The 13,360-nt window shown below is 51.4% G+C and overlaps 1 protein-coding gene across 1 annotated transcript in view; it reads right to left on the bottom strand.

The window, feature by feature from the left end:
- Positions 1–12,622, bottom strand: part of P2RX3 (purinergic receptor P2X 3) — a 37,462-nt gene extending 24,840 nt beyond the window's left edge. Inside the window, exons 1-6 of the mRNA XM_004389182.2 lie at positions 12,476–12,622; positions 2,625–2,760; positions 2,108–2,179; positions 1,823–1,886; positions 951–1,044; positions 523–600 (exon numbers count right to left, since the gene is read on the bottom strand). Of these exons, the coding sequence (XP_004389239.1) occupies positions 523–600; positions 951–1,044; positions 1,823–1,886; positions 2,108–2,179; positions 2,625–2,760; positions 12,476–12,594 (563 nt within the window). The 5' untranslated portion in view covers positions 12,595–12,622. The remainder of the gene's footprint in view (positions 1–522; positions 601–950; positions 1,045–1,822; positions 1,887–2,107; positions 2,180–2,624; positions 2,761–12,475) is intronic.
- Positions 12,623–13,360: the final 738 nt, after the last annotated feature.

Below are 13,360 nucleotides of genomic sequence, written 5' to 3'. Positions count from 1 at the left end.
CATGTTAGGGTATCTGTGTCCATATCTAATCTCCTTCTAGCTCCCAGGAGTCCCTCCTGATTACTCTTTATACCTCCGTAGTGCCTGGCACTGTGCTTTGCGCACAGCCAATGCCCTCCGGGTAGCTGCTGAATGACTAAGTCAACAAAGTGGGGCTGACAGGGCTAAGAGAAAAGGGAGACCTCACACGGGCTTGATGTGGGAAAAAGAAGTGGGATGAGCCTCTTGGTCACCAGCCTCTGGAGGCATCCTTGTCCCAGAGCCAGGTGTAAGCTGTCTCCCCACCTCCCCCCACCCCCCAAAGCCAAACTCTCATTTGGGTTTTGAGCCCCAAGTCAAGGAAGGTGCCAGAGAAGTTGGTCCCAAGGTCCTGGGGTCCAGGTAGGCTGGGAGAGTGGGAATAGGCACCCCAGAGAGGTGAGAGGAGGGAGAGGACATGGGGGAATGGGGCCACTCTTCTGAGGAACAAGGAGGTGGGTGGTGGCACTGCATCTTGGCTTCATGGAGGGAGCTAGGACTCACTTCTCAAAGTTGAAGAGAGGGAAACGGATGCTGTTCTTGATGAAAATAGTGAAGTTCTCAGCTTCCACCATGACAGGCCTGTGGGTGAGAGCAGAAGGCCTTAGCTTCTTAGGAAGAAGAGGGGGAATCAGGGAGCTTTCAGGGCAGGGACCACCTTTCCTGTGGAAGTCGCCCAAAGGGCACATGGCCATGGCCTCCCCTCATACATGAAGGGCCTCTGAGAGCTGGACCAAAGGGCCTCTGTAAGTCCGAGGGCCAGAGGGAGGAGGGTGGTAGGTGAGAGGGATTATGGGGATGATGCCCTGAGGCCACTTCCCCACCCCAGTAATGAACACAAAGAGGGACCCACTGAACCCCTGGAAACTCAGAGGTGAAGGGCTGCCCACGTTGGCAAAGGGGAGTGGTGCGGTGCCCTCTTCCTTCCTTACATTTTCACCGTGTCCACCTCAGTGGGGCACCAGCCCTGGATCTCACAGGTGCGGAGCGCAGAGCTGTAGTTCACGCAGCGGCCAGTGAGGATCCCTGTGAGGGTGGGGCCATGCCGCGGGTGAACGCCTACTCCTCTGCCACTCCCTCCTCACCCCACCCCTCTTCATCGGCTCCCCCCTATACACACACATACACACACACACCCACACACACCCACACACACACCCTGGCTGGTGGAGGGAAGGGCAGCAGGGCAGGCGAGCAGAGCTGTGGCACTTTGGCCCTGCAGGGGGCGCTCTCTCACTCAGTTCCTCCCGAGCCCCAGGCGAGAGCCTCCGCTCTCTTAATACACTGCCAGCCCCAGAACCCCACGCACGCTTCGTTCACCAATCACAGTGTGCTCTTCCTCGCCTCTGAGCCTTTTTCCTTTGCTGTAGCTGTTCTTTCTGCCTGGACTACCCTTCATGAAGCCCCTGCCCCTGCCGAAGCGGGCCCATCCTCAGGGCCCATGCAAACCTCGGTGATTTAGGAAGCCGTTTTGGGCCACCCAGTTGGAACCAATGTCTCTCCCTCCGCCAAGCTCCCTCAGATCTTTGTGCCTCGGTGACAGACAGCACTTCATGACACACCTGTCCGTCGCCTCCACCCTAGATTGGGAACTCTGGGGCGGAGCCATGCCACCTCTGCAGCCTCCCGCTGGCCTTGGCACCCAGAGGGCATCCACACATGCCTAGTATTACTCCGGATAGGCGATTCCTTCTCTCTTTTCCGGCGTGGGCTCCCCCTGGGGGATGTGCTGCCGTTCACCCGCCCCCACCTTAACACTCTGGGGGTGCAAGGGGTTGGGGAGGTGGAGGACGGCTGCACTCACCCCCACTCGCAAAGCGCTCCGCCGGGCACTGACTGTCGGATACACAGCGGTACTTCTCCTCACTCTGTGGGAAGACAGGTGTGCAGGTGGGTGGAGGACCCTGCGCTGGCCCTGGAGGAGCCTCTCAGCTCCCACTGCCGCCTCACAAGCAGCAGGCTCTGGAGGGCAGAGGTCCAGGGTTCCTGGTCATAGCTTACATCCGCGCCCCTCCCTGCCCCTACCCCACCTCCCACCTCCCAATTTCTTCCTTGACCTGCTTCATCCCAGCTCTCTTCTACCCCTCACCTCTGGGCAGAATCCTTGCATCTGGTTTTCAGTAGCGATCATCTTGGTGATGATGACAAAGACAGAGGTGCCCTTGAGAGGAAAGGGAGGGAGAGAAGAAAACACAACAGTCCCAATCAGCGAGGCAGGCACTGTTACTATCCCCGTTCCACAGATGGAGAAACTGAGGCTCCTGGTAAGTGATACGGCCAGGACCACAGGGCTGGGATCCAAACCACGTTCTTTCTAGCCATCACTCGGCCTCTCTCTCTCCCTCTGTAGCTGTCCGTGATTACCGCACAGTTGTGGTGGAGCCTAGAGAGAAGCTCGCTTTCTCAACGCCTAACACCATTCTCTGGAGGGCAGGCCCGACTTCCACCACATCTCCCCGCTGCTGGAGATGGGAGTTCGGGGTTCATTCTCTGGATTATTCTGGCTGGGAGTCCCATCGGCATTCCCTTTCTCAGCCCGCTCTCCTTCTACCCACCCAGCGCCTGGGAATCCACACCGCCCCTGGGGAGGGGGTGGGGGGCCCTACCTGGGGTGGGGTTACATAATCAGACACGTCCATCACTCTGTTGGCATAGCGTCCGAAGCCTTTCACCTTGGTGACCACGGAGGACTCGATGGCTGTGTCCCGCACCTGGTATGCCTTTTCGTGCAAGAAAACCCACCTGGGCCAGGACAGCAGGGAGGGAGAGAAAGGAAGAGTCCCCAGGCCTCTCAGGCAGAGGCTGTCAGCAGCCGGAAGACTCCAGTATGCGCTCAGGTATGTCTGGCAGGGGAAGACCCTGCTAGCGGCGTTGGAGCCTGCAGTGAGCTCTGGGGTTAGCGCAGAGCACCCCCTCCATTACTCGCCCCCCACCCCCGAGCCTTTTTTTTTTTTTTACCTAATCACCTCCCCGCCTGAAATTTTAACACCACACATATCTGTTTATGGAGGCGCAAACCGTTTGCCCTTGGCTACTAACCTAAAAATGAGTCCTGGTGGTACAATGATTAAACACTAGGCTGCTAATCAACAGGTCAACAGTTTGAACCCACCAGTGGCTCCGAGGGAGAAAGATGTGGCAATTTACTTCCATAAAGATTACAGACTTGGAAACCCTATGGGAGCAGTTCTACTCTGTCCTATAGGATCACTGAGTTGGAATTGACTCGAGGGCAAACAACAACTAACCTAAAAGTTGGTGGTTTGAACCCACTTAGAGACGCCATGGAAGAAAGGCCTGGCGATCTGCTTCTGTAAAGATTACAGCCAAGAAAACCCTATGGATCAGTTCTACTCTGTAATACATGAGTCGGAACTGACTTGACAGCAATGGGTTTGGTTTTTCTTTTCTTTTTCTTTGTGTACATTTGTGCTTTATACATAAAAAAAAGAGTAAGATATATTTCACCCCCTAAGAACCAGTTTTCACCTCCTTAGGTGCAATATGGAGTCCCTGATTGGTGCAAATGTTTAACGTGCTCGGCTGCTAACTGAAAGGCTGGAGGTTTGAGCCCACCCAAGTGGTGCCTCAGAAGAAAGGCCTGGCGATCTACTTCCAAAAAGTAGACACCGAAACCCCTATGGAGCACAGCTCTACCCTGGCACACATGGGGTCACCATGAGTTGGAATTGAATTGACAGTTAACTGTTTTTGTTTGTTTGTTTGTTTTAAGGAGCTATATTTCTCCTGTAGAGAATGCATGGCTCTGACAGTGGAGGCCACCTCTCAGCAGGCACCCAGGAGAGAGAAGGGGCAGGGGCCCTAGACCTCCGTCTCTAGCCCCGTGTGTCCTAGGCTTTGCTCATGGCTGATCCTAAGTGCATAGCACATTGTAGGTGTCCAGTAAACATGTATTGAATAGCGAAGACACTTGGTTGGCAGTCTTCATCCATTCAGACATCAGCAGAGAAGGATAGAGGAGGAAGGGAGAGGCTTGGGCTGGTCTTCATCAGGCAGGTAAATGGAGTTGGGGTGGATGGGGGTGTGGCAGGTGGGGGGTTGGTGGTAGTGGTAGGCCTTCACTACCATCCTTATTCCTTGGACTGTGCTGCCACCCAGTGGATATTTACCTGTACTGACATCTTCCCACAGCCTCAAGCCATTATGGGGTGCTGCGGATGAGGCAAGGAACTGTGGTGGTGCAGTGGTCAAGCACTCGGCAGCTAACTGAAAGGTCAGCCATTGGAACCCACCAGCCGTTCCACAGGAGAAAGACGTGGCAGTCTGCTTCTATAAAGATTACAGCCTTGGAAGCCCTATGGGGCAGTTCTACTCTGTCCTACAGGGTCTCAATGAGTTGGAATCGACTGATGGCAGCGAGTTTGGTTTTTTGGTGGACGAAGCAGAGCCCGCTTCTTTTCTTCCATCTCCACCCCCTTCCCTGGACTTCCCCAATCTTCTCCAGAGCAGGAAGGGCCTGCAGACACTTGCCAACAACTCTTCCCTCTGCACTTCTGGGAGGTGCCTGCCTTTTCATTTGAAATCATGGGTCGCAGCCCTCAAGGCTCAAGCCACTCTCTGCCTCACTTAGTATCATATTCAACAGCACTGCCAGCCTGGGGTGTAACTCCCCATCTGTGATTGCATTCTTCTCTGACAGCACGCTCAGAGGTAGATATCTTTGTTTTTAGCTGGCCAGACTCATGAGGACCCCATGGACAATGGAGCAAAACTCTCCCCAGTCCTGTGCCATCCCCATGATGGGTTGCAGATCGGATTGTTGTGATCCATAGGGTTTTCACTGGCTGATTTTCAGAAGTAGATTGCCAGGCCTTTCTCCCTAGCCTGTCTTAGTCTGGAAGCTCTGCTGAAGCCTGTTCAGCATCATAACAACACACGAGTCCCCACTGACAGATGGGTGGTGGCTGTGCATGAAGTGCTGTTGTTATTGTGTGCCATCAAGTCAATTTCTGACTAATAGCCACCCTATAGGACAGAGTAGGACTGCTCCATAGGGTTTCCAAAGCTGTAATCTTTCTGGGAGCAGATCGCCAGGTCTTTTCTCCTTCGGAGCAGCTGGTGGGATCAAACCACCAACCTTTCAGTTAGCAGCTGAGAGCTTCATCATTGTACCACCAGGGCTCCTCCCATGAGGTGCATTGGCTAGGAATTGAAACTGGGTCTCCCTCATGGAAGGCAAGAATTCTACCGCTGAACCACCAGTGTCCCTGGAAAACTGTTACCGTCCCCATTTAACAGATGAGAAAATCTCATCAAATACGTTTGGAAAATGCTACATGCTCTCTCTCCTGTCTGAAAGAATATGCCATGTGAACGATAAATACATCTGTTAAATTTTGTTAACCCCACCATTTCCCACTCTCATTTGATCATGGAGCCCTGTTTTGGAGAAATATTTGGTGACAGCTCATGGAATTCAGGAGCCTACTTTTGGAAATGCTGGGTTTGGGTCATTTTGTTCATCTACCCAGGGTCATAAAAGGTTGGAAAACCACATCAGGTGAGGATGAGTGGGAGGGACCTGAGACTGCTTTGCCCAGAGAAGAGAAAACTGTGCAAATCCGAGGCTGAGGAAGTTGCCAAGGATGGCACTTGGGCTGATCTGAGGGTTTATAAGGAGGCAGATGGAGACTTCAAGACCAAGAGCTTTCTAACCACCATAGTCGTCCACAGAATGGGCTGCTTTGGGAGGTGGTGAGTGCCACATCCCTGGAAAGACTCAGGAGAGGCCTGGTGCCTTCCTTCCAGGTCTCCTGAGAGAAGACTCCTTCCTTGGGTGGAGGCTGGATTGGCTGACCTCTGGGGCGTCCTACTGTAGGACGCTGCAGAGGGGAGCAGCTCCTGGGACATGCTGGGGTCACGCTCACTTGTGGGATGGGTGCCACAGGCGTGCTGACTGCAAACAGTGCTGGTGTATGCACGTGGTTCCCTGTTCAGTTTTTAGTGACAGGGTTCAGAACTATCCCCTTACGAGAGCTTCCTCCACTCTAATTCTGACTGCTTTCTTGAGTGGGAGAGAGAGGGTGGCGTCACAGCTAGTGCTGACAAATGGCTCCTAACCTGTTACCTGCTTTATTGTTGCTGCCTAATAGCAGGCAGCATCCTGATTAAAGCACCATTAAGAGTTATTCACATGCTTGTAAAAAGCTCTTAGGAACACCACTCCTCTGTGGAAGTCTTCAGTGCTGTGCGACTTACCTCCTCCCTATCACTTTCTTTCTTTTCTTTTGGAAGGGGAGGGGGTTCATCAAGTTCTGGTAAGGAAGTCTGTCTGGGGGGAGAAATTTCATCTGGCATGCTATGTCATAGCAGAAGACAAAGGAGCATCCCTGTTATGGAAAATGGGCATGTGCTCCAACATTATTAGCCTGGGGCCCTCTGGTGTGAGTTCTAGGACCCAGCTGAGTGTCAGTCACAGTAGAAACACACCCTTCTGCAGCCTCAGTGTGCCCAGCCACAGAATGGACACACCTCTGAGTGCTGATCTCACGGCATGGTTTCCTGACGCCTCTCTGCCTGCTCCCTAAAATCTAGGACCATTTTCAGATGAGAAGCAGAGTTTGGAATATCATTATCACATAGCCAATGTAGCACACTTAGTGTATTAATTCATCCAATCCTTACCACAAACTGATGAGACAGCTTCTGTTTTTATCCTCATGTTACCAATGGTATGCTAACTTGCCCAAGGTCACACAGTTGGTACGTGGGTTCCTAACTAGGCAGCCTAGCCTAGAGAGTTCTCATTCTGACAGCCACCACACTATAGGGCCTCCAGCTATGTCCCCGGGTCAGGGCCAGGCCATGGCTGGCCCCCTGGCCTGGGTCCTGGTTCCTGTCCTGCCAGCCTCTGCTCCATCACCAGAGAGATCTCCTGGCTTAGGAGAGTCTCCTGAGGAAGGGGTGGAGGACTTGGAAGAGCAAGTAACCAACCTCCTCCCTCCTCCTTCAAGGCTCCTTCTTGCGCCCAGCAAGGAGAAAAGGCCACATTAGAATTCTCCCTCCAAGTTAAATAACAAGCGGAAGAATTTCAGTGGTCCCGTGGGCCGGAGGACGTCATCGAGGCAGCTTGAAAGAAGGGGATGCTTCATTTCCAGAACAGAGGAGCTGAGTCTGTCTCCAGAGGCCAGGGCTAAAGAGATGCGGCAGGACTGAGCCTCCGATTCTTGGCATTTACTCCGCAGCTCTGACTTATTTTTTCTCCCGTTCCTGGTTTATTATTTATAGAGCGGAAGGCGGGTGGCAGCTCCTTGGCAGGTGGGATGTGCAGGAAGGAGGCCAGAGCAGGCGTCCCAGCACCTTCTGTCCACCCCCAGGGAGTCATGGGGGAGGCCAGGAGTGGGTGTGAGGAGAGTGTGCTTGTGTGGGGTGGGGAGGAGAGGGGTCTCGTAACAAGGTGTGAGCTGGTCAGAGGGGAAGCGGGAGGCGTGCTGGGAATCTAGAAAGTAATAATAGTTACCATCTATTACTGAGTCACCCATCCCAGGCAAACCACTTGATGTATGTTACCTCCCCTCCCCATAACATCATGGGAGGAGGTATTCTTAACCCTATTTTCTAGATATGGGAACTGAGACTGAGAGACGTAAAGTGACGTGTCCAAGGCCACACTCCAAGTTAGCGTCAGAGCCAGGTTTCAAACCAGCTTTATAGTGTTCCATGTTCCATGGGGGCTGTGGTGAGGGGAGAAGAGAGGCAGGGACGAAAGTCACTATAAGATGGGGCATTCCAGCAGGTCTTCCCACCATATTTGTCACCTGGTGTGCTGATGAGGTGCCCCAGGGTGCTACCTTGGGCTGAGAGGGTGAGAAGGCAGTCAAGAATATAGAATTCAGGCCCGTCTCTGTAAACCATCCTGGGTGTTGCAAATGATTTGTGCTCAATACTAACCTAAAGGTTGGTGGTTTGAAACCACCCAGTGGCGCCGTGATCTGTTTCTATAAAGATTAACCCATTGCCTTTAAGTTGATGCTGATTCATGGTGACCCCATGTTTTACAGAGTAGGACTGCTCCATAGGGTTTGTCATAGATTGAATGGTGTCCCCCCAAAATATCTGTCAGCTTGCCTTGGTCATGATTCCCAGTATCGCATGATTGTTTACCATTTTGTCATCTGATGTGATTTTCCTATGTGTTGTAAATCCTATCACTAATGATGTAATGAGATGGATTAGTACCAGTTATGTTGATGAAATCTATAAGATTAGATAGTGTCTTAAGCCAATCTCTTTTGAGATATAAAAGAGAGAAGTGAGCAGAGAGATGGGGGGACCTCATACTACCAAGAAAGCAGGGCTGGGAGAAAAGTGTGTCCTTTGGACCTGAGGTTCTTGTGCTGAGATGCTCCCAGACCAGCTGAAGACTGATGACAAGGACCTTCCTCTAGAGCCAACAGAGAGAGAAAGCCTTCTCTTGGAGGCAGCGCCCTGAATTTGGACTTCTAGCCTACTTGACTTCTCTTTGTTAAAGCCATCCACTTGTGGTATTTCTGTTATAGCAGCACTAGATGACTAAGACAGGGTTTTCTTGCTGTAATCTTTTTTTTTTTTTTTTTCTGTAATCTTTATAGAAGCAGATTACCAGGCCTTTCTTCTGTAGTGCCACTGGGGTGGGTTGTTCAAATCGCCAACTTTTAGATTTGTAGCTGAGTGTAAACCATTTGTGCTATCCAGGGACCTTCTCCGTAAAGATTACAGCCAAGAAACCCCTATGGAGTAGTTCTACTCTGAAACATATGGAGTTACCATGAGTCGGAACCGACGCCATGGCAATGGATGTTTGTTTTTTCTTTTCTCTTTAAACCAGAGTACCTCCTCCTTTTAACTGCTTCATTATTGGGGTTCTACATAAGAGCTGAAATTAGGCTGAGTATTATGAACCAAAGGGGTGAGCGTGTGAATTGGGGCCTTGCAGAGTGGGAGCAACTGAGCAGGGAAAGGAGGGCTGCAATTGGGTCAGATGTCCCCATCACGGTCCTGGTGAATGGAGCACCAAAGGGCTGGGAAACGCCCTCACTGCTGGTTTGCAGGGAGGCAGCTTCCTTTGGAAAGACCCAGAAACCAACTCCAGGCCAAGCACTTGCCAAGGCTTCCAGGGACTGAGGCCCCCGAGATTTCCCTTTACCTCCTCCTCAGGTCCCTACAGGTTCAGAAAGGGGGTGGACTGCTCTGAGGAAGTCCTGCCCCACAGAGGAGATTGATGATTACTACCTGGGCCCAGAAAAGACATGAGGAACACCAGGTATGTCCTGGCTTCTCTGTGCACCTGGGGTGGGTAAAGGCAACCAGTGATGAAGTGGTGTCAACCACAGACAAGCAGCCAAGGCTGGAGGCAGGGATGGAGTGTGTGTGGAGACTGCTGGGCAGGGTGTTGCTGTGAGTGCATATGAGAGGTGGCTGGCTCAAGTTACACGTGTCCTAGGTAAGGCTGGCAACCCTGGGGCCATAGTAGTTAAGTACTATGGCTGCTAACCAAAAGGTTGGCAGTTCAAATCCATCAGGTGCTCCTTGGAAACTCTGTGGGGCAGTTCTACTCTGTCCTATAGGGTTGCTATGAGTCAGAATTGACTTGATGACAATGGGTTTAGGTAAGGCTGGGCATCTTGTCTACCTGGCAGGGATACTATGGAAGAGATTCAAGTATTAGTTAAGCTTTAACATCACAGCAGAAAAAATCCTTTCAAATGCTCTTGAGTCCACACCACCATCATCTCTCTCTCTCCATGACTGCACAGCCTTCTAATTGATTTTTCTGCATCTGCTCCTGTTGTTGTCATTGTTAGCTGCTGTCAAGGTGATTCCGACTCATGGCGACCCCATGGATATGGAGTAGAACTGCTCCGTAGGGTTTTCAAGGCTGTGACCATTGGGAAGCAGACTACCAGGCCTGTCTTTAAGGCATCACTGGGTGGGTTTGAATCACCAACCTTTTGGCTAATAGTCAAGTACTTAACCGTTTGCACCACCAAGGGACTTTATCATCCACTCAGACCCCCCTCCAACCCACTGCCAGCATATCCATATCAGCCAGAGCAATTGTCCCAAACCAAATGTCTGTCTGTCTGTCTCTCTCACACACCCACACCCACATACCCACACCCACACCCCCACCCCCCACGAACGTTTACCATTTCAGCTGCTTCCCATTCATTACTCTTCGACAAAAACAAAAGATCTTTGAGAGTGTGTGAGGTCTGTCTGGGTTCCCAGCCGCATCTTACACCACCCTTGCCTTTGCTCCTTCTGCTTCAGCCAAAACAGCCTTCTTTTCTTCCTCCCATTCGCCAAGCTCTTTCCCTTTGTAGAGATGGTTTTCTCTGCTAGATTCTCTTCATTCCCTTCTTTCACCTGGATTCTTCCTACTCATCCTTCAGATCTTGGCTTAGATGTCACCTCCCCAGAAAAACCTTCCTTCAGTCCCCTCATCAGGTCAAATACCTCCATATTAGCGGTGCTCCTAGAACTTTGCACCTCTTCTTCAAACCCTGAGCCACAGTTGAAATTTTATATTTGCTTGCAGAGATTATTTGATTAATGTTCATCTCTTGCATTAAACTGTAAGCTCCACAAGGATAAGGACCCTATCTATTTTTGCCTACCATTCTATTTTCAGTTCACAATACCTAAGAAAGACTCCATACATTTTTTTGCTAAATTAATGACAATGGATTCCTGAAATGATGATGTTCACAGGTTCCTGTGCATGGAGATGGGGTTCCGGCAGGGGGTTGGCCACAGAGTACATTGTTGTAACTGGAACAAGCTGCTCTGTGGGGAGCTGTCAGGCTGTGAGATGGATGGTGTTGGATATTAAGACGCCAAAGAGCCTCTCCCGCTCGCTCCCGCAGGCTGGGCTCCAGCCTGGAGCGTCAGATTGTGATGAGGAGAGACAAGGGCAGGGGGCCAAGAGGGCTGGTCCAGGAGCTGTCTGTCTCTATCTTCCATCCATCTCCTACCTGAGGCCAATGGAGGTAGGCCAGCCCCAGAATATGCTGAGGCAGTTTTTGCACTCATCTAGACCAAAATACCATCTCCTGGGTAAAAACAATCACAGGGTTGCATATACACGTGAACACATAACATTGAAGAACCAACGTTGGGCCACGCTTTGGAGATGTAGACATGGAACATGTACAAACATCATTATCTCACAACACCTCAAAGCTGCAAAGAAACTCAAGGGCATTTCATCCTTCCTTAAACTTGAATCCCTTCTCTAATATCCAGATGTACAGTCTTGTCTACGACATCCACATAACCAAAGCTCACTGGCTCTCACAAACATATGGCGCAAAAAAAAATTGCTTCATACACATCTACGTGCCTTTCCACGCTCAGCCTCATACACTATCCCAATCTTTCAGGCAAGCAGGCCCACTCGCACGCAGATTCCAGCCCACGTGCACACAGGAGTCCCATCTGACTTGCTTGAATGAACTCATGGCAGTTAGGCACCGGCTTGCTGCCTCTCACACACAGATCTATTGTCTCAGGGAACAGCACGAGACTAGAGACACGCAAATCAGGAAAGAAAAGCCTTGGTACCCACCAGTTTGTGGATACAATCATAAGAAGGACAGAGCTGTGTTTCTTCCTCAGCCATTGTCTGCTCCATGGCCCTTTGTGTGTATGGGAGCCTCCAAGAGGTAGGGGCCCAGAGAGGGCTCTTAAACAACTCCCAGGATGGGCTATACAGCACAAAGTCAGGTATAAGCAGGGACTTTATGCTTTCTGGCAAAGGGGAACATTTCTTGATTCTTGGAGAGGGACTCCACACTATTTTCAGAAAAACCACTTTTCAGCAACTCTTCCCTTGAGTATTATTTGTGCCCATGTTTCTCTCCCAGACCCAAGGGGCAGTTACCCTAGCTTTATCCTACTCTCCGAGAGTAAGGGCTTCTCTCCTTTCCAGGCTCTCTCACCATCTCCCCCATGCTAGGAGGAGACTCCCTCACTTCTAAATGGATCCTTCCCTCCCAGCTGACCCTCCATTCCACCCTGCCACCAACCTGGTCAACCTGTCACTATCTCCCTTATTTCAGGGTCTTCCCCTCCCCCTTCCTGGGCTCGCTTATCTTTTGAGACTCAAATAGTTGACAGAGGGGAATGAGAGGATGTAAGGCGGGGTAATCTGCCTGTTCTTCAGGGGGGAGATGAGGGAGGGGAGAAGAAACATGGTCACCAGGGATCTCTCCTGGTGGAAGAACCCACTCCTCAGAGTGTGTGTCTAGGAACCATTCTCCACCCCTGGAGGATTTGCTGGGGTAAAGAACCCATCTGGGGACTAGATCCTGGGTGGGGGTGGCAGAGGCCAGTCCTTTAGGACGTGGCTCCACAGAAGAAACTATTTCCCGCCTGAGGAGAGATGCTCAGGAGGCTGGACGGGAACATTCCAGATGGTCCTCCCCTCCTAGGACCTGAAGGGCCACACACTCACCCCACAAAGTAGGAGATGATCAGAAGCTGAACGGCCCGGTTGATGATCCCAATGGTCCAGCTCTTCACAACCACTGACTTGGTGGTTTCATAGGTGAAGAAGTCTGATATGCAGTTCATGCTGAGGGAGTGCTCAGGGGCCACCCAGAAGGGGCCAAACAGTAGCCTCAGGAGAGAGACGTCCTCAGGGCAGGAAGACAGAGATGGTGGCCTGGATGGGGCAGCTGAGAGAGGGTCGGGAACAGGGAGCCTGTTCCTTTAAGCCCAGTGCCCAAGCTCTCTCTGCTCTTGACAATCTGGGCTGCTAAGAGTCTAGGACCTGGGCGGGGGACCCCCTTTTTGTTTGTCTCCACCCCACTCCCCCGTGATGTCACGGCAGGGGTGGGTCTCCAATCCTGGGCTCCTGATTGCCTGGGATGCAGCTGGCTGGTAGGGCCCTCTGGGACTCATGTTTTATCTGCATTCTGTCTACTGTTTCTGTTCCATTCTCTTTTGCTGCAGCTCACCGCTCTCTCTAAAGCCCCCTGCAATGTCCCATCCCCCAGCCACTTCACAGCCTCTCTTAGCTGAGTAGCCCCTTCATTCCTGTGCCTAAAGCCACCCAATTCTGCAGCCATCCCCTGCCTCCAATAGCATGGGACCATGGGGAGGGGTCTCTTGCACATTTTTTTGGGTCTCCTGGAAGGGGATTAGTAAACAATCACATATTTCTAACTGCTTTTGGCAGTGGCTGGAGCTCTACCTGTCCCATGGCTGTTATCACGTTGTGTCTTTTTTTTTTTTCCACTATGTGAATCATTCATTAGATTATGTGTTCCTGGAAGGTTAGGGCTGTTTCCATCTTGTTCACCAGTTTGATGGAAGCCTAGAAACGTGTTGGCTTAAT

Source organism: Trichechus manatus, unplaced genomic scaffold (genome assembly GCF_000243295.1).
Source record: "Trichechus manatus latirostris isolate Lorelei unplaced genomic scaffold, TriManLat1.0 scaffold00236, whole genome shotgun sequence".
Lineage (NCBI taxonomy): Eukaryota > Metazoa > Chordata > Mammalia > Sirenia > Trichechidae > Trichechus > Trichechus manatus.
This window is presented reverse-complemented; position numbering and strand designations above follow the sequence as displayed.